The 24,286-nt window shown below is 37.6% G+C and overlaps 1 protein-coding gene and 1 long non-coding RNA gene across 7 annotated transcripts in view; one reads left to right on the plus strand and one right to left on the minus strand.

Moving 5' to 3' along the window:
* The window catches only part of LOC147842183 (uncharacterized), a 36,577-nt gene extending 15,871 nt beyond the window's left edge, over window positions 1-20,706 (minus strand). The window contains exons 1-2 of the long non-coding RNA XR_015501626.1: window positions 20,573-20,706; window positions 16,813-16,970 (exon numbers count right to left, since the gene is read on the minus strand). This is a non-coding gene — a long non-coding RNA (uncharacterized LOC147842183). The remainder of the gene's footprint in view (window positions 1-16,812; window positions 16,971-20,572) is intronic.
* The window catches only part of LOC101883213 (matrix metalloproteinase-18), a 26,628-nt gene continuing 2,342 nt past the window's right edge, over window positions 1-24,286 (plus strand). For 2 of the 6 annotated variants that reach the window (XR_015501535.1, XR_015501536.1), the window contains exons 1-8: window positions 1-120; window positions 13,946-14,181; window positions 16,256-16,404; window positions 16,865-16,990; window positions 18,853-19,019; window positions 20,593-20,710; window positions 21,254-21,387; window positions 23,905-24,067. Coding sequence is in view for 4 of the 6 variants with exons in the window: in XM_087271421.1 (XP_087127547.1) it covers window positions 10-120; window positions 13,946-14,181; window positions 16,256-16,404; window positions 16,865-16,990; window positions 18,853-19,014; window positions 20,593-20,710; window positions 21,254-21,387; window positions 23,905-24,067 (1,199 nt within the window). In the remaining 2 variants the exon portion in view is untranslated. Of the gene's footprint in view, window positions 121-13,945; window positions 14,187-16,255; window positions 16,405-16,864; window positions 16,991-18,852; window positions 19,020-20,592; window positions 20,711-21,253; window positions 21,388-23,904; window positions 24,068-24,286 lie in introns of all 6 variants that reach the window. The other 4 variants (XM_087271423.1, XM_087271424.1, XM_087271421.1 and 1 more) reach the window with 2 other exon arrangements.

Here is a 24,286-nt window from a genome sequence, read left to right on the forward strand (position 1 = left end):
AGAGCAGACATGTGGAGTCTCTGGTTTGGTCTTTTTACTCTCCTGCAGCCTGCGCTTGTGTTCACCGCCCCGCTGCGGCCTGCAGGACTGTCCCGTGACGGACACCTGGAGTTAGCAGAGGTATTTATAATGGTCTGTGCAACACCCAGGTCATTGCTATTAGTAATGCTTTAGTAAATGTTGATTAAATATACTGAATGTAATACAGTATGTGCTATATATAATGAATGCATGCTGAATATAATATTGAAAATGTTCACATTTAATTTATACAACAGTTCTGTCTGGCTCTTGAATCTGATTGGGTGTTATCCATGCGATATTCTGCCAGTAACAGCACTCGTCCAGCCTCTTAACCCTTCACTCTTGTTTATTACTCCGCCCACATACAGCAACAAGCAGAGGACATTCTACAGTGACAAATATTGCAGCTGTTGAACAACATAATGCACTTTTAAGGCTTTTTTTTAGTTCAGAATGTCGCTGTTTAGATTGCAACTATGCAGTTTATTTATAAGGATAGTGCCTATTTTAAATATTTACAATTTCTGAGAGACAGCACTTCAGCATCCATTATGCCTAGTTCAGACTGTGTGATTTTAGCCCCGATTTTGGCTCGCCGACAGGTTTTGAGAAATCGCTGACAAATGGCTGAAATCACAGGCAAATCGGTGCTCATGCACGTGAGTGACAATCACACAGTATAAACTATCAAAGACGTGATCTGAGAGAATCGCCGATGAGTCGCTGATGCCTCAGATATTTGGCGTGCTGAATATCTGGAGCTGTCGGCGATTCAAATCATGCCGTGTGAATTGAGTTTTGAATGAAAATAACATCAGCGATTGCCTACAGCCAATGAGAGAGCAGCTTTCACTTGTGTGTGCGTTTGTGTATACCTGCTGCAGGCCAGCAGGAGGCTGGGGGAGAAGTTAAAAGCCCTCATTTTCGGTTTATTTGGACCCATGAAATGGAGGAAAAACTAGTGGAGGTTTGACAGGACTCAGGAGCAACCGTGTCTGTTTGACGCTTCATACAGAAAGAAATTAGTTTATTATCAACGTTGAGGAGAAATGGCTGATTCCCTTTTAACCCAGGTGAGCAAATATGTACATTTTCTACCCCATTAAAGGCTTCTTTCTCATTATGTAGTTAATAACAAAAGATATACTACGTGTTTTTGGCTGTGAGACGTAGTTTGGACGAAGTTGTTGGCGATTCTTCCTATAGTAAAGTCATGCAATGTGAAACCCCCTGTCGCCGATCCATCTTGCAGTGTAAACAAAGCAGTGATGAAACGCTAGCCCAGATACTCATGCAGTGTGAAAACATCTGACACGACTACTTTGAAAATCATGCAGTCTGAACTCGGCATTAGCCTGTCTTTAAAAATAAAACGGTTGACGATGTTCATCCACAAGATGGCGACAGAGACCGCATAATAAGCCCTTAGATGAGGAAAAAGACATCGTAATTTTAAACTACAGCTAATCAAAGCCTCATTAAATAAGTAAATGACTTTCTAAGTCGATACCTCTCTTTTGTGTGTTGTAGTGCTGTATTTATACCACAGTAATATTGTGATCTCCTGATTGCAACAGAGAAATACTGGGAAATCTTAGTACACTGATGGCAGTTCATGCCGCTCAGCCTTATAATCTCAAAATGTTTTTTTCATCACTTTAGATATTATGCTAGATAATCATTTAAACACTAGCTCTAAAGTGATGTTAGTGAATGAGCAACGGTTTCTGTTGTTTGACGTCAGCTGGAGATGTGAATGAATAGCGGAAGAAAGTAGTACCTCTACAAAAGAGTTGTTGGACTCTCCATGTTTGATTTTCTTTTTTAAATAAATGATTATGATGTTGAACTGTTGTATAAACGCAATATCACTCTTGTAGCAGTCAATATGACTGTATATAATCACTGGGACACATAAGGCTGATTTATACTTTTTTATACTATTTATACTTCATAGCCCTTCGCCGTGGCCGTCGCTGACGTGCACCTCTCAAAAAATGTAACTACACGTCGCAATGACGCGTAACGTAAGCTCTGTGATTGGTCGGCTTGGTAGCGCTGACGAGTCTGGGTGGGACCAAGAACCGTGCGAATGGCGCGAGCTGGACGCGAGCCCAATGGAGCGATTGTTTACAAGTGTGGAGTCCCGTGAAGGAGCTCCTGATGGAAAGTTTTGTTTTGTGTTTACCTCATAGTTAAAGCTGTTGCACGTCCGCCCGTTCCTGCCTCAAAATGAGCGAGTTTAAGCCACTTGTACATCCCGGAAGTCTTCAGGAAAAGCAAAACAGCAGAGAAGAAACTCGACACAGAGGAACATTTACACTTCACTGCCCACTAGCGTTTCGGAAGTGTTAATTCAGACCAACAGAGACAGCGTGCAGAAGTATAAATGCACAGCTACGCGCAATGCATGCGCCGTGGGTCACGCCGGTCACTTGACGCAGAAGTATAAACCAGGCTTTACTGTAAGTTCATACCGAAAGAGCCGAGAACGTCAAAGTCGTTCATTTTCAATGAGAGCCAGCGACGATAAACGGCGAGGAGCAGAGCAGTGCGTCTTCGCCAGTGTGGGCGTCGAAGAGAGTTGAAACCAAGTCAACTTTATGATATTGAGCTATGACGTGGTTCGGCGGCAAGCAATCAGAATGTAGAAGTCCACCGCTTGAGAGGAGTCCAGAGAACACAGACCTGTGAACTTTGGTTCCGACCGCAGTTGTTCCCAAGGGTTTGATTATTGCGGTCGTTGGATTTCCAATTATTTGCATTCTTTAGTTACAGGAACATAATTAAAAAAATTACTGGTGAGTTACTGATGTGCAATAATGTTGTAAGTTATATTTTTTTCTTTAAGTGTTGTGAAAACGAATGGCAACATTAATAAGTGGCAAGAGTTTTACTGTCCCAACTTATTTTGAAATGTGTGGCAAGAACTAACACAATGAAATCCAAGTCAAAGTAAATTTGGAAATCACTTTTATACTGTTCCAATTTTTTCTGATTTGGGATTGTTAATTCAAGAGTGCACATCATTTTTTTTGTTCTAGTTTTTTTCTGATTGACGCTTGTGTTTGAGATGAATGGTGAGAGGGGGTGTTATGGTGTCCGACATGAAAAGTGGAGGATTTGTTTGAGATATGACGTTTTTATGGGTTGGCAGAGGGGGACTGAAATAAAATGCAACTAAAAGAGCTGGTTTAGTCCTGTATATTGTCTAAAAATGTCATTTAGACCACACATATGACCTTCGTATATACACGAATGTATATTACATTTACTTAAAAATACTAATATTTAAATTAAATTACACTCAGTCATTTATTTTCCTTTAGCTTAGTCTCTTATTTATCAGTGGTCACCACAGCAGACCAAACTGCCAACTATTACAGCATATGTTTTACTCAGCCGATAACCTTCCAGCCACAACCCAATACTGGGAAACACCCATACACTCTCGCATTCACACACACACACACACACGCACGCGCACACACACACACACACACACTTACACACACACACACAACGGCCAATTTAATTAACCCAATTCACCTATAGTGCATGTGTTTGGACTGAGGGGGAAGCCGGAGCACCCGGAGGAAACTCCAATCAGAAATGCTGACTGGCCCAGCCGGGACTCGAACCAGCGACACTCTTGCTGGGAGGCGACAGTGCTAACCACTTATTTACCCATTTATATTATTATCATTCACACTGCATTAAACCAAAATTAACTTAAACATCATTAAAGTAAAATGTTGCTAAATGTCTTACTAAAAGGTGTAAATTATGAAAGGTTGCTTATATATTCAGACTAAAAAATAAGACAAATGAATTAATTTGAGTTGACAAATGAATGCTGAGTACATTTTACATGTCGGTGAGTTAGTCGTTCAAAGGGATTTGTTTACATTGTCATTAAATTCCCATCAGTTTCAAGTCTTGTTCCTCATTTGAAGGCAGGAAGCTGTACACATGATGTCACATAATGTTTCAAAACTTAATTTAAGTGACTTCACACCACACTCTGGAGGAAGTCACTGCTGTGTAATCACTGGGAACTTCCACTATTCTAGTCCAGTATAAGTTAAATCAGCTGCGTGTGAACATGATTTGCGTAAACTTTTTTTAATTGTTAACGATGGTGACTATTTAGAGGTGCGTAATGATTGCACAAAGAGCATGACTCAAAACACAATGATGCAGCTTAAAATGGGAAGACAACCAAGGTTTTCTGAATTGTCTTAAATTCATTTTCAAGTCTAAACATTACTTTTGGCTGAAGGCAGGGGCGCAAAAAGGGGGTATGCAGTATATGCGGTGCATAGGAGCGACAAATGTGCTATAACGATTTTTGAAATTATAATTATTAAAAGTTTCATATAATAAAAATAAATAAATATATTTTGTTAAAAATTTTATTTTGCATTTTTATACGAGTATAATATTTTATTTTATTAAATAAAAAATTATGCCATGAGTTGCATACGTTGGAACACGTTTTAATTAATATTACACTATTACATGCAGTCACACAGCCAAGTCTAAAGTGTTTATGTTGAGGTAACTGTTTAGATTTTTACATTTTTTGTCAAAATAAACTGTCAAATCATACATACAATACAGTTGAGGTCAAACGTTATGATTATAATCTGAATTTTTTTTTTTATAATCTGAATTTTATTTATTAATAATTAATTCATTATTTTGCCAAAATAAGCACAGACTTCAGTATGTTTCAGATAAAATAGAAGATTATCTTTGGATTAAAAATTCCCCTATGAATTTTATATACTTGATTATGACTATTCTTAACCCTGTTAAAACTGACACACAATCAAACAGTCAGAATTTTCCCTTTTTTTTTTTGGAAATGAAATGTTTAATCTTTCTATAAAAGATCCATTGTTATACCATATAGATGTTTTTATAAATTTATTATGCATCATATTAATATATCAGGCCTTTTGGTAACTTTTTTTGCCCAAAACTATTTTAATTTAAGTTACAAAAAAACAGGCCCGTCCGCTGCGCCACTGGGTACCACTATGACGTCGATCCGACATTGGATTTTGGTTGCCATACCTGATGAACAAATGTCAGTATTTGATGCAATAGGGTGTAGTTTTAAGATGTTGGATTTTGGTCACTTTCTGAATTCTCTGGCAGGACCCGAATACCTCTCAGTAAATGTGTAGTTCTGCCCCAGGCTGAAGGGTATTCTTTCTCAGCAATAAACAAAAGCAGAAGCTGAATAAAGCAGCACCTGTGTACACTATGAAAAAATGCAGATTTGCTGTAAATTTATTCTCCCTCAGGCCAGGGCTGAATTAACCAATGGGCATTATGGGCAAAGGCCCAGGGCCCCGTTCGCACTTGGGGCCTCTGCGAGGGGGGAAAAATGCCGATTTTGGAATGTCTATTTAGACTAAGAGCCTACTCACACTATGCTATCCGAACCGTGCCCAGGCCCGTTTCCTGGATCATTTGAGAAGTGTGAGTGCACTAAATCGGGCTCAGTGCACGGTTCACTTGGGCTTTGGCGCGGTACGCTTGTAGTGTGAGTGCAAAGCGCGCCTAAGCCCAAAATTGAAAGCAAGACGTAACTTTTAAGGGTATGTGTCATATGGATTTATTAATAATTCTTACCGTTCAACGCAAACTGTCGTAGTGTATTAAAGAGGCAAACTCCTCAACGCATGGCACTGCACCTTCAGCCAACCTCCTAATTCCTGCGGCACGAGGACTTTATGACTGTTTATGAGCGTCAAAAGTGGCTGATCTGTTCTGCGAAATATTTGATTGTGTGTCACTGCATCCTAAACTAAAACAATATAACTAGAGAAATCTCCACTGTGCTTCTCTACTATACAGTGCATCATCAATAACGTAAGAATGGCCAGGCCCGAATGTAATGTAATGAGTGCGGGCGGGGGAGACGGGGAGGGGGGACAAGCGTGCTTTTGCTCGGTTCAAGGCAACTGTGCATAGAGTGAGTACGCCCTAAGTGCAAATAGTGCACCTCATTGGAATATTGATTGACTTGACTAATATATTAACTCACAATTCACAGAGCAGCTCACAGTTTAACCATCTACTAATACTAGTGAAACTTTGCAGAACAGCAAATGGATGGAACAAATTCAAGCTACAGAAATTAGATGTGATATTTAAAATATAAATGTGTTTTTACCTTTACCTTGTTCCACTCATAGGCATATCTACAGATGAAATGTTGAAGATTGTGTTAAATGTATAGAAAGACACATACTGAGCCATCACATGGCAGAACAGCAGTATACAACACAATACAAACCCATGGGGTTTGGGCACTTTTGTGCTAAACATGAAAACAAAATAAGTAAAAATTTAATTTATAAGAAAATTTCTACAAAGTTTCACTGGTATTAGTAGATGGTTAAACTATGAACAACCGACCTGTAAAGTTTAAGTTAGCTATTAGCTTATATATGTCATTGGGACGTTATTCTAAAGTTGCAACTATTCCTCATTTACTAACAGTTAATAAATAAAGAACAGTTGCACCTTTACAATAACGTCCCAATAACATATATAAACTACTAACTATACTATACTTAACAAGTCTTTAGGAAGTCATTTACCAACATCTTGTTCATGATCTATTACTAATTTATTAGGTTTAGTTAAAAATCATTAAAATACAGTCATTTAGAACTTGATAACTAACAGCTTTTGAGTTATCTGTTGGCTATATATAAGGCACAGTTATAAATAATAAACAAACTATTAACTTTTATTTAACAAGTCATTTATAACTCATTAGGTAACAGTTTATTAATGATCTATTAACTAGTTATAACGGATAGTTATTCTAAAGTGTTACCACTTTATAGATAATACCAGTAGGGTATATACAGCAACAAAATGCAATAAATACTATTACATACTAAAGTTTACTAAGACTACAGTAGATTTTCATGTGGGGTTTACACAAAGTACAAAGTAAACATAGCGTTAAAGGCTTTTGAATTGCTTATATCTCTTCGCTGAGGATGCATTATTCCTAGACCAGTCTTTCTAAAGTCTAAAGTACACTTTTTTTTTCATGTATATGTTAAAAATAGTTAAGAGTAATTACTCAAGAACAGATGCAAATAATGCTTACACATTAAAACTGCTGCTGTAACTGTACCTACAATAGGGGAAGTTCCCAGTGATTACACATCAGTGACTTCCTCAAGTATTTCAAACACAAATTGGCTGTTTCGAAACCTCATATTACATCAGCTTCCTGCACTCAAAAGCAAAACAATTCACAATGCTTATGTGCGATACAATGCGGCAGCCATGCTGAATCACTGAGTCACTCAAAGCAATCGCTGCACTTGTCTGAAACACACCACATCATCCTAAAACTCGAGACCATATATGCAGTTTTCCAATAACTGAATCAGTAGTAAACTTAAAATGTATTTATTTAGTGTTAACTCACTCGGGTTTGATGGTAACACTTTACAATAACAGAACATTATGGAACAAAATCAATGCCTAAAGTCTTGAATTAAAAAGCTTGTTGAATATCACAAACTGAAAAAAATAATACACCGAATTAACAAGTTCTTGCATTTTAATGACTTGAATTCCAGGGTTTGTATTTTTAGGTCCTGAAATTTAACATATCTGTTTATTTAAGCTGTGAATATTTCAACGAAAAATATTTCAAACACGTTTTCATACTTAAAATTCAATAATTCATATTCAATTTTCAGATTTCACTTACAAAATATTCAATACCCTTTAAAAATACGATGTATAATATTAAAAAGGTCATTTTCAGTTCATTTTATTTCAGTTCTAATATTCGCTTCCATAAATTCAGTGGATCAAATTCGACTGATAAAATTCAACATTACATCCGGGAACTGCAGGAGAAGCAATAGATTGCAGATTGAAGATCGCCAGCTGCTCTAGCTTTCACCAGCAGGTGGAGATGGAATAATGTAAGATTTTTAACCCAGTAAACAGGCGAGAAAAAGGCTAATAAAGGCACAAAAGTAGCATTCAATTTGAATATCAATGCCTTGGACATTATAAATAATAAAAAGTATGAGTAAAATGAGTAAATGAGGTTTTAGTCATCTATATTTGCCCTTATGTAACGGAAGCCAGCTGGTGATCGCGTAAAGCTCACCCCTCGGATCCAGTGACAGACCTGGACAGACCTGTTCTGCAATCTTATCGGAGCTTGTCTCCCATGCCGGCTCGTTACCTGCTCGGACCGGTGCGGTTACTTGCACATAAACCGTCTTTTGATGAATATGATGTTACACATTGTCTATCTATTGACTCTTTCTTCCATAGACGCGAAGTATTATATTGACAGCTAAAGAATATAAACGTAAGAGAAACAGGAGAGGAAATATTATAATAATACAAACTAGATAAACATTGACAGGGCTAAGAACAATTACGAACAAAGATTTTCAAAACCAGAGAGATTTTATGAGAATGTCACAAAACAGTTTACTTGGAAATGGTAAACAGAGTTCAGGTATGATTTAAGGTTGGTTATGGACGGGGCGTCTAATTTAAAATAATTTAACATGCGAATGCATTAAAGGAGCGTCTTCAGTTATTCACACAGAACCGTCTAATATGGCATAACTATGTTTGCGAGCAATGTTTGCGCTGTTTAAACGCAGCTATGTCAGGATTGGGATAGGTTATAATTTAATTATTTAAATTATGATTGTTATTATTATTTTATGACATGTATTGGGCTATTGCGCTTAAATAAGTCATCCGTGATTCTAAATTAATATTTCTATTTATCCTTTTTAGCTATCACTTTTATCGTCTTTCTCTTCTTTTTTTCTAGTTTTTGTGGTTCTGCCACGGTTAAATGTTTGCAAAATGTCTTTAGTTTGTCCAGATTATTGCTTTTCCTCTAAAATAGAGACGAAGCAGAAGGAAAATGTATGAATTGATGAATGAATGAAGTGATTGACGTTTTTATGCATGTGCTGTGCGGCTTGCTTACGACAAAGTCGAACGAGTGGCCGCGAGCTCCGGTGGCCAGTCAGAGCCAGCGCCCCACAGCAAACTGATAAGAGATGCTGGATGGCTGCCAATATATGATAGGAATTCTTCCAAAGTTTCAGATGACATCTGGGCGTGTGCATAATAATGTAAATTGAAAGTGAAAGTCATGACATTTGGCCAAGCATAAGAATAGCCTACAAGAGTGTTTCGATTATTATATTAATCATGACATATGTCATGCTTGGGCTTTATATGAATAACACCTCGCTGTTTACCATTTCCGAAAGTGGAGCTGACGTCGGCGCGAAATTGCTTGTATAATTGTAAAAAGAGTGATGAATATTAATGGATTTCTTATATCTGTCATTTCTGATAATATAATTGATTAGTGTGAGCTTATGAGTTTCCAACACAGCAAAAATGCATCCAGAGTCCTAAACTAATAACTTTGTCAAGCAAAAATTATGATTTTATAAGCTACTGATTTTTAAAAAAAAACAAGAAAAAAGAAACTATTAGCTACCCTAGCAATTGTTTATTTAAATATGATCATCTCAAAATATAAAATAAAAACATAATGGTTTGACTTTGTGATCAACATTGCTAATCATAAAATACAAACGGTCGCTGAAAAGTTATAAATAACGGTTTTCTCGTTTAATAAAAACAAAGTCAGTTATAACTGCCTATTATCAAACGACAGGCGACTCATTTTATTACTTATCATTGGCTGCGACATTGCCACTTTTGCGTTATTATCTTTTTTCTCGCCTATAGGCTACATAACAATAAAACAATAATCTGGACAAACTAAGACATTTTGCAAACGTTTAACCATGGCAGAACCCCAAAAATTAGAAAAAAAATGTCATACAATAATAATATTAACAATCATAATAATAATTCAAATGATGAAAATGTATAACCTATCCCAATCCTGACATAGCTGCGTTTAAACAGCGCAAACATTGCTCGCAAACATAGTTATGCCATATTAGACAGTTCTGTGTGAATAACTGAAGACGCTCCTTTAATGCATTCGCATGTTAAATTATTTTAAATTAGACGCCCCGTCCATAACCAACCTTAAATCATACCTGAACTCTGTTTACCATTTCCAAGTAAACTGTTTTGTGACATTCTCATAAAATCTCTCTGGTTTTGAAAATCTTTGTTCGTAATTGTTCTTAGCCCTGTCAATGTTTATCTAGTTTGTATTATTATAATATTTCCTCTCCTGTTTCTCTTACGTTTATATTCTTTAGCTGTCAATATAATACTTCGCGTCTATGGAAGAAAGAGTCAATAGATAGACAATGTGTAACATCATATTCATCAAAAGACGGTTTATGTGCAAGTAACCGCACCGGTCCGAGCAGGTAACGAGCCGGCATGGGAGACAAGCTCCGATAAGATTGCAGAACAGGTCTGTCCAGGTCTGTCACTGGATCCGAGGGGTGAGCTTTACGCGATCACCAGCTGGCTTCCGTTACATAAGGGCAAATATAGATGACTAAAACCTCATTTACTCATTTTACTCATACTTTTTATTATTTATAATGTCCAAGGCATTGATATTAAAATTGAATGCTACTTTTGTGCCTTTATTAGCCTTTTTCTCGCCTGTTTACTGGGTTAAAAATCTTACATTATTCCATCTCCACCTGCTGGTGAAAGCTAGAGCAGCTGGCGATCTTCAATCTGCAATCTATTGCTTCTCCTGCAGTTCCCGGATGTAATGTTGAATTTTAACAGTCGAATTTGATCCACTGAATTTATGGAAGCGAATATTTGAACTGAAATAAAATGAACTGAAAATGACCTTTTTAATATTATACATCGTATTTTTAAAGGGTATTGAATATTTTGTAAGTGAAATCTGAAAATTGAATATGAATTATTGAATTTTAAGTATGAAAACGTGTTTGAAATATTTTTCGTTGAAATATTCACAGCTTAAATAAACAGATATGTTAAATTTCAGGACCTAAAAATACAAACCCTGGAATTCAAGTCATTAAAATGCAAGAACTTGTTAATACGGTGTATTATTTTTTTCAGTTTGTGATATTCAACAAGCTTTTTAATTCAAGACTTTTGGCATTGATTTTGTTCCATAGAACATGAATAAGGATGCATCAATATGTAAACTAAACATTACTTTATTATGAATTAATAATGAGTTACTGGATGCGCTGATCATGAACTAACTTTAATTGCAACATGAATCACAACAGTTCATGTGTGAATGGCGGCTACCTTAATTACTTGTTAGTACATGTTGTTAATTAATGTATTAATTAACATTTAAGTTAATCGAAATGTAACCAACATGAGCTGGTAAGGTATAATTATATCATGACTACTTGGAGGGGCACTTCACCATTTACTCCTGTGTTTAAGCTATTCATGTTGACGTTGACAGAACACTATTTTATTGTTACACACTAGTTGGATGTTCATAAGAAGTTCATGAGAATGGGTTAATAATGTTGTGCCCCTCTAAGTAAAGTCACAATATAATTATACATTAACATACATATAGTTCATGATGGTTAAATTAAGCATAAACTAATGTGGTAATTAATGCATTAATTAACAAACAAGCATGTGCTGACATGTAATTAAGGCAGCCGTCTTTCACACGAGCTCATGTTGTAGTTAAAGTTAATTAATGATTAGCACATCCATTAACTCATCGTTAATTCATGTCAAAGGAATGTTTAGTTTACATATTAATATAGCATTATTGATGTACTATTATTGGAAAGTGCTACCGGTTTGACAATTTACCTGCATAAAACATAAGCTTAGTGTAATAGGTATATTCTACGCCAGTGGTTCTCAAACTGTGGTACGTGTACCACTAGTGGTACGCAGGCTTCCTTCTAGTGGTACGCGGAGGAATGAAATATGTCATGTACATGCTGCACACATTTCAAAATTGATCAAAAATGATGTATATAACATGCCATATATGACATATACACTCTTAAAAGAAACGGTTCTATATAGAACCAAAAATGGTTCTATCAAGCCCTTCATATATGGAACCCCAAAAAGGTTCTAAACAGAACCATTTTAAGGGTTCATTAAATAGAACCCCAAATGGTTCTTCGAATTCAAGATAGATGGTTCTATTCAGAACCATTCAAGGGTTCTTTATTTAGGTAGCAGTGCAGCGCTCGTGCCCGCACAGAGTCTGTGTACGCGCAGCAAGCCAGAGTCACGGTGGCAGGCTAGATTGACCATCAGGTCACCGGGAGAGGTCCCGGTTCTCCCTATGGCCAGTCCGTCTCTGGATATTATTAAAACCTTTTGAACCCAAACATATTTTAATAATCCATAGATGAAAGATCAGGTGTTGTTTATGAAGGACACAAAAATGCAGGCTAAATGTATTGTGAAATATTAAACCTTTAAGTATATATATATATATATATATATATATATATATATATATATATATATATATATATATATATATATATATTGTGTGAATGATGAAGCTGTGGTGGACTTCTCCTTTCGAAAAATTAACCGTCACTCTCGAGGCTCTTCACCACCGGTCCACGACGATGATTATTAGTTTTAAATAAATTATTAAATCATAAAAACATGGTACTGCACAGTCTAAATTAATAACCTGGTTATTTTATTTATTTCACAAAATAATTTGTTAAAAGTGTTAGATATTAAGTATATATAAAATATAAGTTATATGTTAATGTGCAAACCTGAATGAAAAAAACCCATCATACTGTACACTGATAAAGTTTTTGACCACAGCATTCATTTTATTAGGTTTTGACTCAAAAAGCTTTGTCTCTCTGTGTTATAGCTTATAAATATTTTATAATCTTTACTAGATAATTATGTTATGAATCAAAAACTATAGAACCATTTTAATCAAAAAGGTTCTTTGCACTCAAAGGGTTCTAAATGGAACCATTTTTTGGGTAAAAGGTTCTACTCTCCAAGTATAGAACCCAAAGGTTCTATATAGAACCTCTAGGAACCTTTTTTTTTTAGAGTGTAGCATATATTTCTGAGGTAATCTGCCACGTTGTTTAACTGTGCAGAGTTGTAGCTGCTTTACTGGGCGTACTACGCTACTGTATTTCAATACTGCTCATTTTGGTGGTACTTTGAGAGACATTTTTTTTTTCTGAGGTGGTACTTGATGAAAAAAAGTGTAAATTTCCCCACCTTCAGATTGTTGTACAGCACGGATGACAAGAACTTTTTTTGGTTTGGTGTTCATTTCACTAATATAGCAACTCTTTATGATGTGGCCATTGCCTTAGATATGGCTTGATACGTTCCCTTAGGGATGATGCTGAACTCGTGCACTCATACACTAACCGGCCACTTTATTAGGTACACCTGTCCAACTGCTTGTAAACACAAATCAGCCAATCACATGGCAGCAACTCAATGCATAGACGATCTGCTGCAGTTCAAACCGAGCATCAGAATGGGGAAGAAAGGTGATTTAAGTAACTTTAAAGGTGGCATGGTTATTAGAGCCAGACGGGCTGGTCTGAGTATTTCAGAAACTGCTGATCTACTGGGATTTTCACGCACAACCATCTATAGGGTTTACAAGAACCTTGTTGAATCTATGCAACAAAGGATTAAGGAAGTTCTGAAGGCAAAAGGGGGTCCAATCCCAGTACTAGTAAGATGTACCTAATAAAGTGGCCTGTGAGTGTATATGTATAGTTTTAAAGCACATAGTGTCATTGAGACAAAACGGATGACACTGTGTTTTTATTGTGTGCTCAAGTATTAAAAACTAACAGCAGTGACTTGAAGTGAACTGGAATGGTTTGTTTACTTTGTTCAGTTGCTGTAATGCAATGGCTTCCGTGCACTGAAATTGGTTTTGATAAAACAGGTTTACCTGGTTAAATTCTACAACCACAAGCCTGAAAATGGCAGACGGAGGCGTACGGCAGGGCTTGACCCATTCCAGGCCAAACTAAGGGAGATGCAACACTTCTTTGGCCTGGAAGAGAGTGGAGAAGTGGACCCACAAACCATCAGGGCTATGAGAAGAGCTCGCTGTGGCCTTTCTGATGTCGAGCGGTTCGGAAAGACAATGCGATGGACCAACAAAACTCTAACATACAAGTGAGGTTTGGCATCCACCTTATTTTTCACAAGGCAGCATGCCATTTTTCTGTAAATCTGTAACACTTTTTTAAAACTTTTATGATTTTATTTATATTGCTGAGCCCAAAATATGATATTTTAGAATTTTATGGTTGCTGGCACAAATGGACTTCCATAGTAATTTTTCCTACACTAAATGATTTATTGGATTTACATATTATTTAAAGTAAGTGTTTGCAAACAATTTATGTGAGCTGAATCTAAAAAAACAAATTACGTTGAACATTCCTAAATTTATTTTGTTTGTTTAAATTCAGCCTATTCAAATTGTTTAACATAGACTCATTTTAAAAACGTAGCCCTATATACATTTCTGGAGATTGCGAATATGTAGCCAGAGAAACGTATGGCTGCATTTCATCTTTAAAAGGAACACTACGGGGCAGTATGATGCCACTCCTTTTCGTGCTTACCAGCTGACTGCTTATCTTCGTATGGGCGGCTTTTCCACTGTTACCAATTTGTCCAGTGGCTCGTCACATACAGATTTGAGCTGCAGTGTGGAGTTGACCATGATGACGGGGTTTAAGTCCAGCAACGAATGGTTCCAGAAAGCAAGTAAGACAAAACCAAAAGCCAAAAAATAAAATAAACAAGTAAATAACAGGGTAAGAATGTGGTAAAATCTGAAAACGTGGTAAAAATCAGGCTGCCACGAAGGCTTTTCTATTTCTGGATTGCTTTTTAAAACACGGTCGGTTGGTCAGTCAGTCGACAGCGGCCTCTGGTGGATTTACATGAGTAGAGCAGGCACAAATGGCAAAATTTGAGATCTCAAAAAGCGTACACAGTGGTTTCAGGTTAAATCGCGAAAACAAAAACTGCAAAAAAAAAAACTGCGGAGGAACTCCTGGGACATATTTGGCGCACTTCAGAAATGTATATAGGGGTACGTAATCAGAATGAGCCTGGGTTAAAATTGTTTGCAACAGTTTATCAAAAATATATATTTTTTCAGTGTACTATGGAAGTCAATAGCCCCTTTCACACAGTGATACCGGTAAATATCCGGAAAATTTACGGAACGACTTTACCGGTATATTCAAAAAAGCGCTGTTCACACAGGCGAGGACGTTACGGAAATTTTCCGGAAAAGAGCATTCACACATCCATTCCAAAATACCGGTAAATTCTGACATCATTCACCACAAATGAGCTTTAAACGGCTGCGCTTGTATTTGTAAACATTTGACTTAATTAAAACTGTTTTAATGATCAGTATTGTGAACAACTTTCACAGGATCATATTCGCATGTCGAGATGTTCATAATATGTGCGTGTGCAGGCGCTCACAGGCTGTTTCATGGGCACACGCAAAGCTTGAAGGTAAACAAACAGCGGCCTATCATAAGCATCTCATTGATGATTATTTGCACAGTTGGCATTAAGAAGAACATATAAACGTTATCTGACTAACTTCTAGCAGCTAAATGTGTCTGGAAAAATATTCAAAGGCTTTTATTCTCACAAACCGCGCGGACGTAAATGCGTCTGACTGTTGTGATTGGCTAAAGCAGAAGTCTTACATCAGCACGTTCTAGACGTGCACGCGCTTATTCCGGAAATCTTCCTTCTGCGTTCACACAGCGCAGCGTTCCGGCAAATTGCCGGTAATGTTACAACTTCTCTTTCCGGAAAATAGCCAGAAAGAATTTACCGGTATTTTCAAAAAGGACCTGTTCACACATACAACCTTTCCGGAAAATTGCCGGTAATTTTTCGGAAAAGTCTGTATGTGTGAAAGGGGCTAATGTAAGCCAGCAACAAGCATTTTTCAAAATCTCTTATTTTGTATTGAACAAAACAAAGAAGCTCAGTAACGTGTTGAACATGTGAAGGTTGAGTAAATGGCAGAAATAACATTTTTGAATTAACAGTTCCTTTAAAGATGAAAAAAAAAATTTCGTAACACCACAAAAAAAAAAATAAATAAATTAATAAGTGATTCCAAGGGGACTTTAAAAATAAGTTGGATACTCTCACAATCCAAATCAGCATCACATGACTCTGGTTTTCATTTGTTTGTGCTCAGAATCTCCAAATTCAGCTCAAAGATGTCATCTGCCCGGGTCAAGACAGCGTTCAGACAGGCATGGCAGCTTTGGGCTCAAGCAGCACCCTTGAAATTCCGCCGAAAGAGAAGAAGTGATGCTGACATTGTCATTTCCTTCAATAACAAAGGTGGGGGGAGAAACGCTGACCTTTGAAAGGATGGAGCTGAGCATTAGTCATGCCAGTGTGTGTTTTGAGGGAGTGTAGCTTACGCATGATTTAAAAATAGTTACCGCAGTATATAGTACTTCTGTTAACTGCTGTGAATAGGGATGTAACAATATACAACACTGATCTCGTGATATGATTTTTGTCCTGATTTAGTTTAAATCAAATATTTGAGAGAATTTAGAAATTAGCATATGCATATTTATTATCATTACAATAATTTTTCTATTATTTCATTTAACTCTCAAACGCTGCACATTTGTCCAAGCAACAAAATAAAGACAAAAAAGTCAATTTCAATAAAAAATAAATAAAATCTAATCCAACAGCACACATTCTAGTGCATAGAAACATGTAAAGGTGTATTACCTTGATTGTTTTGATGCTTGAATACTCCAAGGGCTGTTTCTAACACTGTTAGATCACAATGATGGGTCTCCGTTTGATGGTGAAGGAGGAATCCTGGCACATGCTTTCTCCCCCGGGCCGGGGATCGGTGGTGATGTGCATTTTGATGATGAGGAGACCTGGACAACAAATGGCAGCGGTAAAACAGGAGGAATATGACTGCATATTTTGTTCACTGCAGTCAAAGGTTAAAGAGATTTCAAAAGAGTGTTCACCTAAAAATGAAAGCTTGCTTTTAATTTATTTACCCTTAGACCACCAGAAGTTGTATCAAGAGTTGTATTCAAGACATTTAAGCTGAAACTGTAGTAATTCATAAAAAATCTGCATTTTAAGAGTAAAAAATATATTTATAATGCATCCAGAAAGTATTCATAGCGCTTCACTTTTTCCACATTTTTTTGGTTACAGCTTTATTCCAAAATTGATCAAATTCATTTATTTCCTCAAAACGCTATTCACAATCCCCCATAATCACAATTTGAAAAAAAAAGTTTTTGAAATAGTTGCAAATTTATTAAAAATAAAAAACCTGAAAATTTACAGGTACATAAGTATTCACAGTGTTTGCCGTGAAGCTCTAAATTAAGCTCAGGTACTTTCTGTTTCCCCTGATCATTTTTGAGATGTTTCAGCAGCTTAATTGGAGTTCACCTGTGGTATATTCAGTTGATTGGACATGATTAGAAAAGGCATACACCTGTCTATATAAGGGCCCAGGGTTGACAGTGCATGTCAAAGCACAAATCAATCATGAAGACAAAGGATATGTCTGTAGACCTCAGAGACAGGATTGTCTCAAGGCACAAGGCTGGAGAAGGTTACAGAAGGATTTCTGCTGCTCTGAAAGTTCCAATGAGCACAGTGGCCTCCATCATCCGTAAGTGAAAGATGTTTAGAACCACCAGGACTCTTCCTAGAGCTGGCCGACCATCTAAGCTGAGTGATCGGGGAGAAGGACCTTAGTCAGGGAGGTGATCAATTACCCGATGGTCACTCTGTTTGAGCTCATAATTCTTCTGTGGAGAGAGGAGAACCTTACAGAAGGACAACCATCTGTGCAACAATCTACTAATCATGCCTGTATAGAAGAATGGCCAGACGGACGCCACTCCCTAAAACCATCATGCTGTAGGGATGTTTTTAAGAAGTAGGAACTGGAAGACTAGTCAGGATAGAGGGAAAGATGAACGCAGCAATGTACAGAGACATCCTGAATGAAAACCTGCTTCAGAGTGCTCTTGACCTCAGGCTGGGGCGACGATTCATCTTCCAGCAGGGCTGTGACCCAAAACAAATCGCCAAAATATCAATGGAGTGGCTTCACAATAACTCAGTGAATGTCCTTGAGTGGTCCAACCACAGCCCAGACCTGAATCCTATTGAACATCTCTGGAGAGATCTGAAAATGGCTTTACACCATCACTTCCCATCCAACCTGAGAGAGCTTAAGAGGTACTGCAAAGAGGAATGGGCAAAAAAGACGTGCCAAAGACAGGTGTGCCAAGACTTGAGGCTGTAATTTCTGCCAGAGGAGCATCAACAAAGTACTGAGCAAAGGCTGTAAATACTTTCCGGATGCCCTGTATATTAATAAATGTTTTTGTTAGACGTATATTTTTTGAATCAGGGGTTAAGCCTTTAAATGTCACTTTACGCTGAATACTAGTACTTTTAAAAAATGTCTAGTAAAATATTATTTACTGTCATCATGGCAAAGATAAAATAAATCAGTTTTTAGAAATGAGTTATTAAAACTATTATGTTTAGAAATGTGTTGAAAAAATCTTCTTTCCATTTTCAAGTTGGGGAACAAAAATTCAGGAGGGCTAATAATTCTGACATCAACTATATGAATGAATAAATATTTATTCAGTCAATTTCAAATATGAGCTATACTTTACAGAGTCTATAATAAAGGGTTTTGTCATTCTGAATGCACATTTTATGTGCTAAAGTGACGTAATGAAACACATGATGGTGTTTGTGCATCTCCTACAGGTTATAACCTCCTCCCTGTGGCAGTGCATGAGTTTGGACACGCTCTCGGCCTCTCGCATTCATCAGATCCTGGAGCCATCATGTTTCCAGCCTATAATTTTGGCTTGCACTCAGTTTTGCAACTGTCTTATCAGGACGTCAAAGACATAAAGGAAATGTATGGTATGGTATGTCAATGGATGTACAGCTACACAAGAACAAGCTCTTGATTTGGGGACAGGCATTGCTACCCTAGAATGAGTCAAGACTTTTTGGCCTAATGGTGATGGGGATTTTAATGAATTCAGAGCATTGGATACAGCGATTCTTTATGCAGGTGTTATGAGAGTTAATGGTAGTTTATGAGATTTATGAAGCATTGTAAATAAATTAAACTTTTTGCAACCTTTGCATTTTTCACATTTTATATATATATATATATATATATATATATATATATATATATACATATATACATACACACACACACACCGGACACTTTATTAGGTACACCTTAATAGTACCTGGTTGGATCCCCTTTTCCCTTTAGAACTGCCTTAATCCTTCGTGGCATAAATTCAACAAGGTACTGGAAATATTCCTCAGAGATATTGGTCCATATTGACATGATTACATCAGTTTCCTGTTCTTAGCTGACAGGAGTGGCACCCGGTGTGGCCTTCTGCTCCTGTAGCCCATCCGCCTCAAGGTTCGACATGTTGTATGTTTAGAGATGTTCTTCTGGAGACCTCCGTTGTAAAGAGTGATTATTTAAGTTTCTGTTGCCTTTCTATTAGCTCAAACCAGTCTGGCCATTCTCCTCTGACCTCTGGGATCAACAAGGCATTTGCGCCAACAGAACTGCCGCTCAATGGATATTATCTCTTTGTTGGAACATTCTTTGTTGGAGATGGATGTGTGTGAAAATCCCAGTAGATCAGCAGTTTCTGAAGACCTGCTGGTCTGGCACCAACAAACCTGCCACGTTCAAAGTCACTTAAATCCTCTTTATTCCCCATTCTAATTGCTCGGTTTGAACTGCAGCAGATTGTCTAGACCATGTCTACATGCCTAAATGCATTGAGCTGCTGCCATGCGATTGGCTGATTAGAAATTTGTGTTAACCAGCAGTTGGACAGGTGTACCTAATAAAGTGGCCAGTGAGTCTATATTTTACTTCTAACAGTTTTTAGGATTTTTTTTTGTATGAATTCAGAACAAAATACATTTATACAATCTGTAATCGTTTTATACAAATGATAACCAAAAAAAAAACTATTTATACAAGTAAAATATTAAAAAAGACTAAATTCATTCATTCATTTTCCTTCGGCTTACTCCCTTTATTTATCAGGGGTCACCACAGCAGAATGAACTGCCAACTTATCCAGCATATATTTTACACATATATTTTGCTCTTCCAACTGCAACCCAGTACTGGGAAACATCCATTCACACTTAAACTATGGCCAATTTAGCTTTTTCAATTGATATATAGCGCATGAAGAAACATAAGTGTTTGAAAGAGTGATTAACTGATGAAAGAATTTACAAATGTGGGTAAACTATTCCTTTAAATTCCTTAAAAATGTAATGTAAACCCAATTATTCCATGGTGTGCGGAATTTCCACTAATTACATCCCACAGCTCATCATTCTCTTGAAATAATGTGACAATAAAATGCTAGATTTTAGGAAGAGATTGATTAAACCTGTTCTATATGAACACTGTCTTGTTTACCTTTTCCGTTTCTGCCAAAGGTGAGAGGTCAACAAGTCCAGACCTGCTTCCTCCGAAAACACCAGATAGATGTGATCCTGATCTGTCATTTGATGCAGTGACCGGCATGCAGCAGGAGCTGGTTTTCTTTAAAGACAGGTAAACTACACTGAGTTCAGCAATCACCAGATGTTTCACTGCACTAGCCATGTTTGTGAAAATATTTTTTATAGCAGGGGTGTCCAAACTTGGTCCTGGAAGGCTGGTGTAGGGCAGATTTTTGCTAAAACTTGTCTCAATACACCTGCAAGGATGTTTCTAGAAAGCCTAGTAACAGCTTGATTAGCCAGCCCAGGTGTGCCTGATTAGGGTTGAAACTATAGTTTGCAGGACACCGGCCCTCCAGGATCCCCTGTTTTACAGGTTTAAAGACGCATTTAAAGAGTGTTTAAACATCTGCTTTTAATTTAGAAACCCTCAAACCATCCAAGTAGTATCTGTCCTTTTTCTTTACTGGAACATTTAAGAAGATTGTTTAGTGGAAGATTGTTCAGCAGAAACTGTAGTGTTTTATGCAATGCTTGTCAATGGCTACCAGCACTTTAAGAGTAAAAAAAAACAAATACTTTGCCTGTATGTTTTTTTTTTTTTACTTTTAAAATGTCAGGCTATTGTCTTACTTGACCAATATTCCTGTTGCAGGTTTATCTGGCGAGTGCATCCCAGCTTTGATGAAATAAGAATCACTCTAATAACAAGTCTGTGGACGGAAATCCCAGCTGACATCGATGCTGCCTACGAGAACACAAACAAAAACAGCATACTAGTTTTTAAAGGTGAGGCTTTCGTTGATTAACATTCATATCAGCTCCTTTTAAGCAAGCCATACTGATACTTAAACATCACAAGTAAAAACTGCAATTGACTCACTAGCCAGAGAGAATTTCCATCATTGAATTAGCGACGCAAGACACCAAACTTCATTCATTCATTTTCTTTTCGGCTTAGTGCCTTTATTAATTAGGGGTCGCCACAACAGAATGAACCGCCAACATATCCAGCATATGTTTTACACAGCGGATGCCCTTCCAGCTGCAACCCCGCACTGGGAAACAGTGTGCATTCACACTCATACACTACGACCAATTTAGCCTACCTAATTTATCAGTACCTCATCTCTTTGGACTGTGGGGGAAACTGGAGCACCTGGAGAAAATCCAAGCAAACACCGGGAGAACATCCAAACCACACAGAAATGCCAACTGACCCAGCCAAGACTCAAATCAGCCACCCTCTTGCTGTGAGACGATAGCCCTACCCACTCGCCACCGTGTCACCAACACCAAACTTGCTAGGTTTAGATCAAGGGTGGCCTACCCTGTTCCTGGATAGCCACCTTCCTGCAGATTTCAGTTGCAACCCATATCAAACACACCTGAACCAATTAATTAGGACATGAACACCACGTGATAATTACAGGCAGGTGTGTTTGATATAGGTTGCAACTGAAATCTGCAGGAGGGTGGCTCTCCAGGAACAGGGTTGGCCACCCCTGGCTTACATGCTCCCCCTGAGCCAAATAATGAGAAAGAACCAAATCTCCTACCACAGCTATGCTGATGACACTCAGATCTACCTAGCCTTTCTGCCTAATGACTACAGCCCCATTGACACCCTCTGCCAATGCATTGATGAAAATAACAATTGGATGTGCCAAAACTTTCTTCAGTTAAACAAAGAGAAAACTGAAGTCATTGCGTTTGGGAAATGAGATGTGGTTCTCAAGGTGAATGCGTACCTTGGCTCTAAAGGTCAAACGACAAAAAATAAGGTCAAGAATCTTGGTGTGACTCTGGAGTCAGATCTGAGGTTTAATAGTCATGTCAAAGCAGTCAGTAAATCAGCATACTATCATCTCAAAAATATTGCAAGAATCAGATGCTATGTTTCCAGTGAAGACTTAAAAAAAACTTGTTCATGCTTTTATCAGCAGCAGGGTGGATTACTGTAATGGTCTCCTCTCCTCACTGGCCTTCCCAAAAAGACAGTCAGACAGTTGCAGCTCATCCAGAATGCTGCAGCCAGAATTCTAACCAGAACCAGAAAATCAGAGCACATCACACCTGTCCTCAGGTCTCTACACTGGCTCCCAGTTACATTCAGAATAGATTTTAAAGTATTATTACTGGTCTATAAATCACTAAATGGCCTAGGACCTCAATACACTACAGATATGCTCACTGAATACAAACCCAACAGATCACTCAGATCTTTAGGATCATATAAACTAGAAGTTCCAAGAGTTCAGTCAAAGCAGGGTGAATCTGCCTTCAGCCATTACGCCCCTCGCTGCTGGAATCAGCTTCCAGAAATGATCAGATGTGCACCAACATTAGGCACATTCAAATCAAGACTGAAAACACATCTGTTTAGCTGTGCCTTTACTGAATGAGCACTGTGCTGCGTCCGACAGATCGCACTATTATGTTTTTTGTTTTCTTTTTCATTCTTTTATAACCTATTTTAACACATTTTAAATTGTTTTTATTTGTTTTTAATCATTTTTATTGTCTGCATTTTATGTCCTAAACTTGTCTTTTTTATTCCTGTTTATGTAAAGCACTTTGAATTGCCACTGTGTATGAAATGTGCTATATAAATAAACGTGCCTTGCCTTGCCTGGCTTAGATAGTCAGTAACAGCCACAGAAGGATCCATAAAAAATGGCTGTTTTGTCAGCAGCAGTGGCCTAGCTGTGCATCGAGACATGGCACTATGATGTTCACAGTAACCTGAGAGTTACCACAGAGTTCCACAGAACCACAGAGTTCGATTCCTGGCTTGAGGTCCTTTGCGAATTCTTCCCCCACCCTTTCTGCTCCCCATACATTCCTGTCTATAATCTCCACTGTCCTCTACTACTAAAGTTGAAAAATGGCTGTATCTAATCTGCTGTCCACAGGAAAAGTGCAGTACCTACACGTTTGGTCAAAATTGAGATAAGGCCTAAAATGGTTTGTGATATGAGCTTTCAACTCTGGCTACATCTACAGTACACATCTGGAAAATTTTACAATGTCATCCACCATGTTAGCTGAATTAGTTATATGACTGCGCCACATGACTAACATGCATCACCATTTTTAAAAGGCTTCGTTTCCACAGTCCACACTGCAACATGAAAATGGTGTTTTCAAATGTATCCACTTCGGACAGCGTGTTCGAAAGGATACATGTTTGTTTCTTAAAAACTCTTTCTCAGTGTGGACAGAAGGCCGAAACGGAGAGTTACTGCACTTTGCCTTTGTACAGTAGGGCATTATTGTGGTCAATAATTCAGTGTTCACTATCAGGATCTCAATACTGGGAGATGTTGAGCTCTCTCAAAGTGAAGGAAGGATTTCCAAGAAACATCTCAGACTTTGGATTTCCATCCAGTGTTAAGAGCATCGATGCTGTCTTGTCCTTCAGGGAAACACATCTCACAGATTTCTTCATCGGTGGAGAATGCTGGAGGTACTAGAAACAGAACTTTTGTCAAGTTTACAAAAAATAAAAAAACAATACTGACAATTTACACTCAAAGTGTAAATTAAAGCAGAATTTGAGCTAAAACTGATCCTTACCCTGCTGAAAAATCCAGCCTTAACCAGCCTAGGCTGGTTGGCTGGTTTTAGCTGGTCAACTAGGCTGGTTTTAGAGGGGTTTTGGCCACTTCCAGGCTGGTTTCCAGTC

This window comes from Danio rerio, chromosome 10 (assembly GCF_052040795.2).
Source record: "Danio rerio strain M-AB ecotype USA chromosome 10, GRCz13ab, whole genome shotgun sequence".
Classification (NCBI taxonomy): domain Eukaryota; kingdom Metazoa; phylum Chordata; class Actinopteri; order Cypriniformes; family Danionidae; genus Danio; species Danio rerio.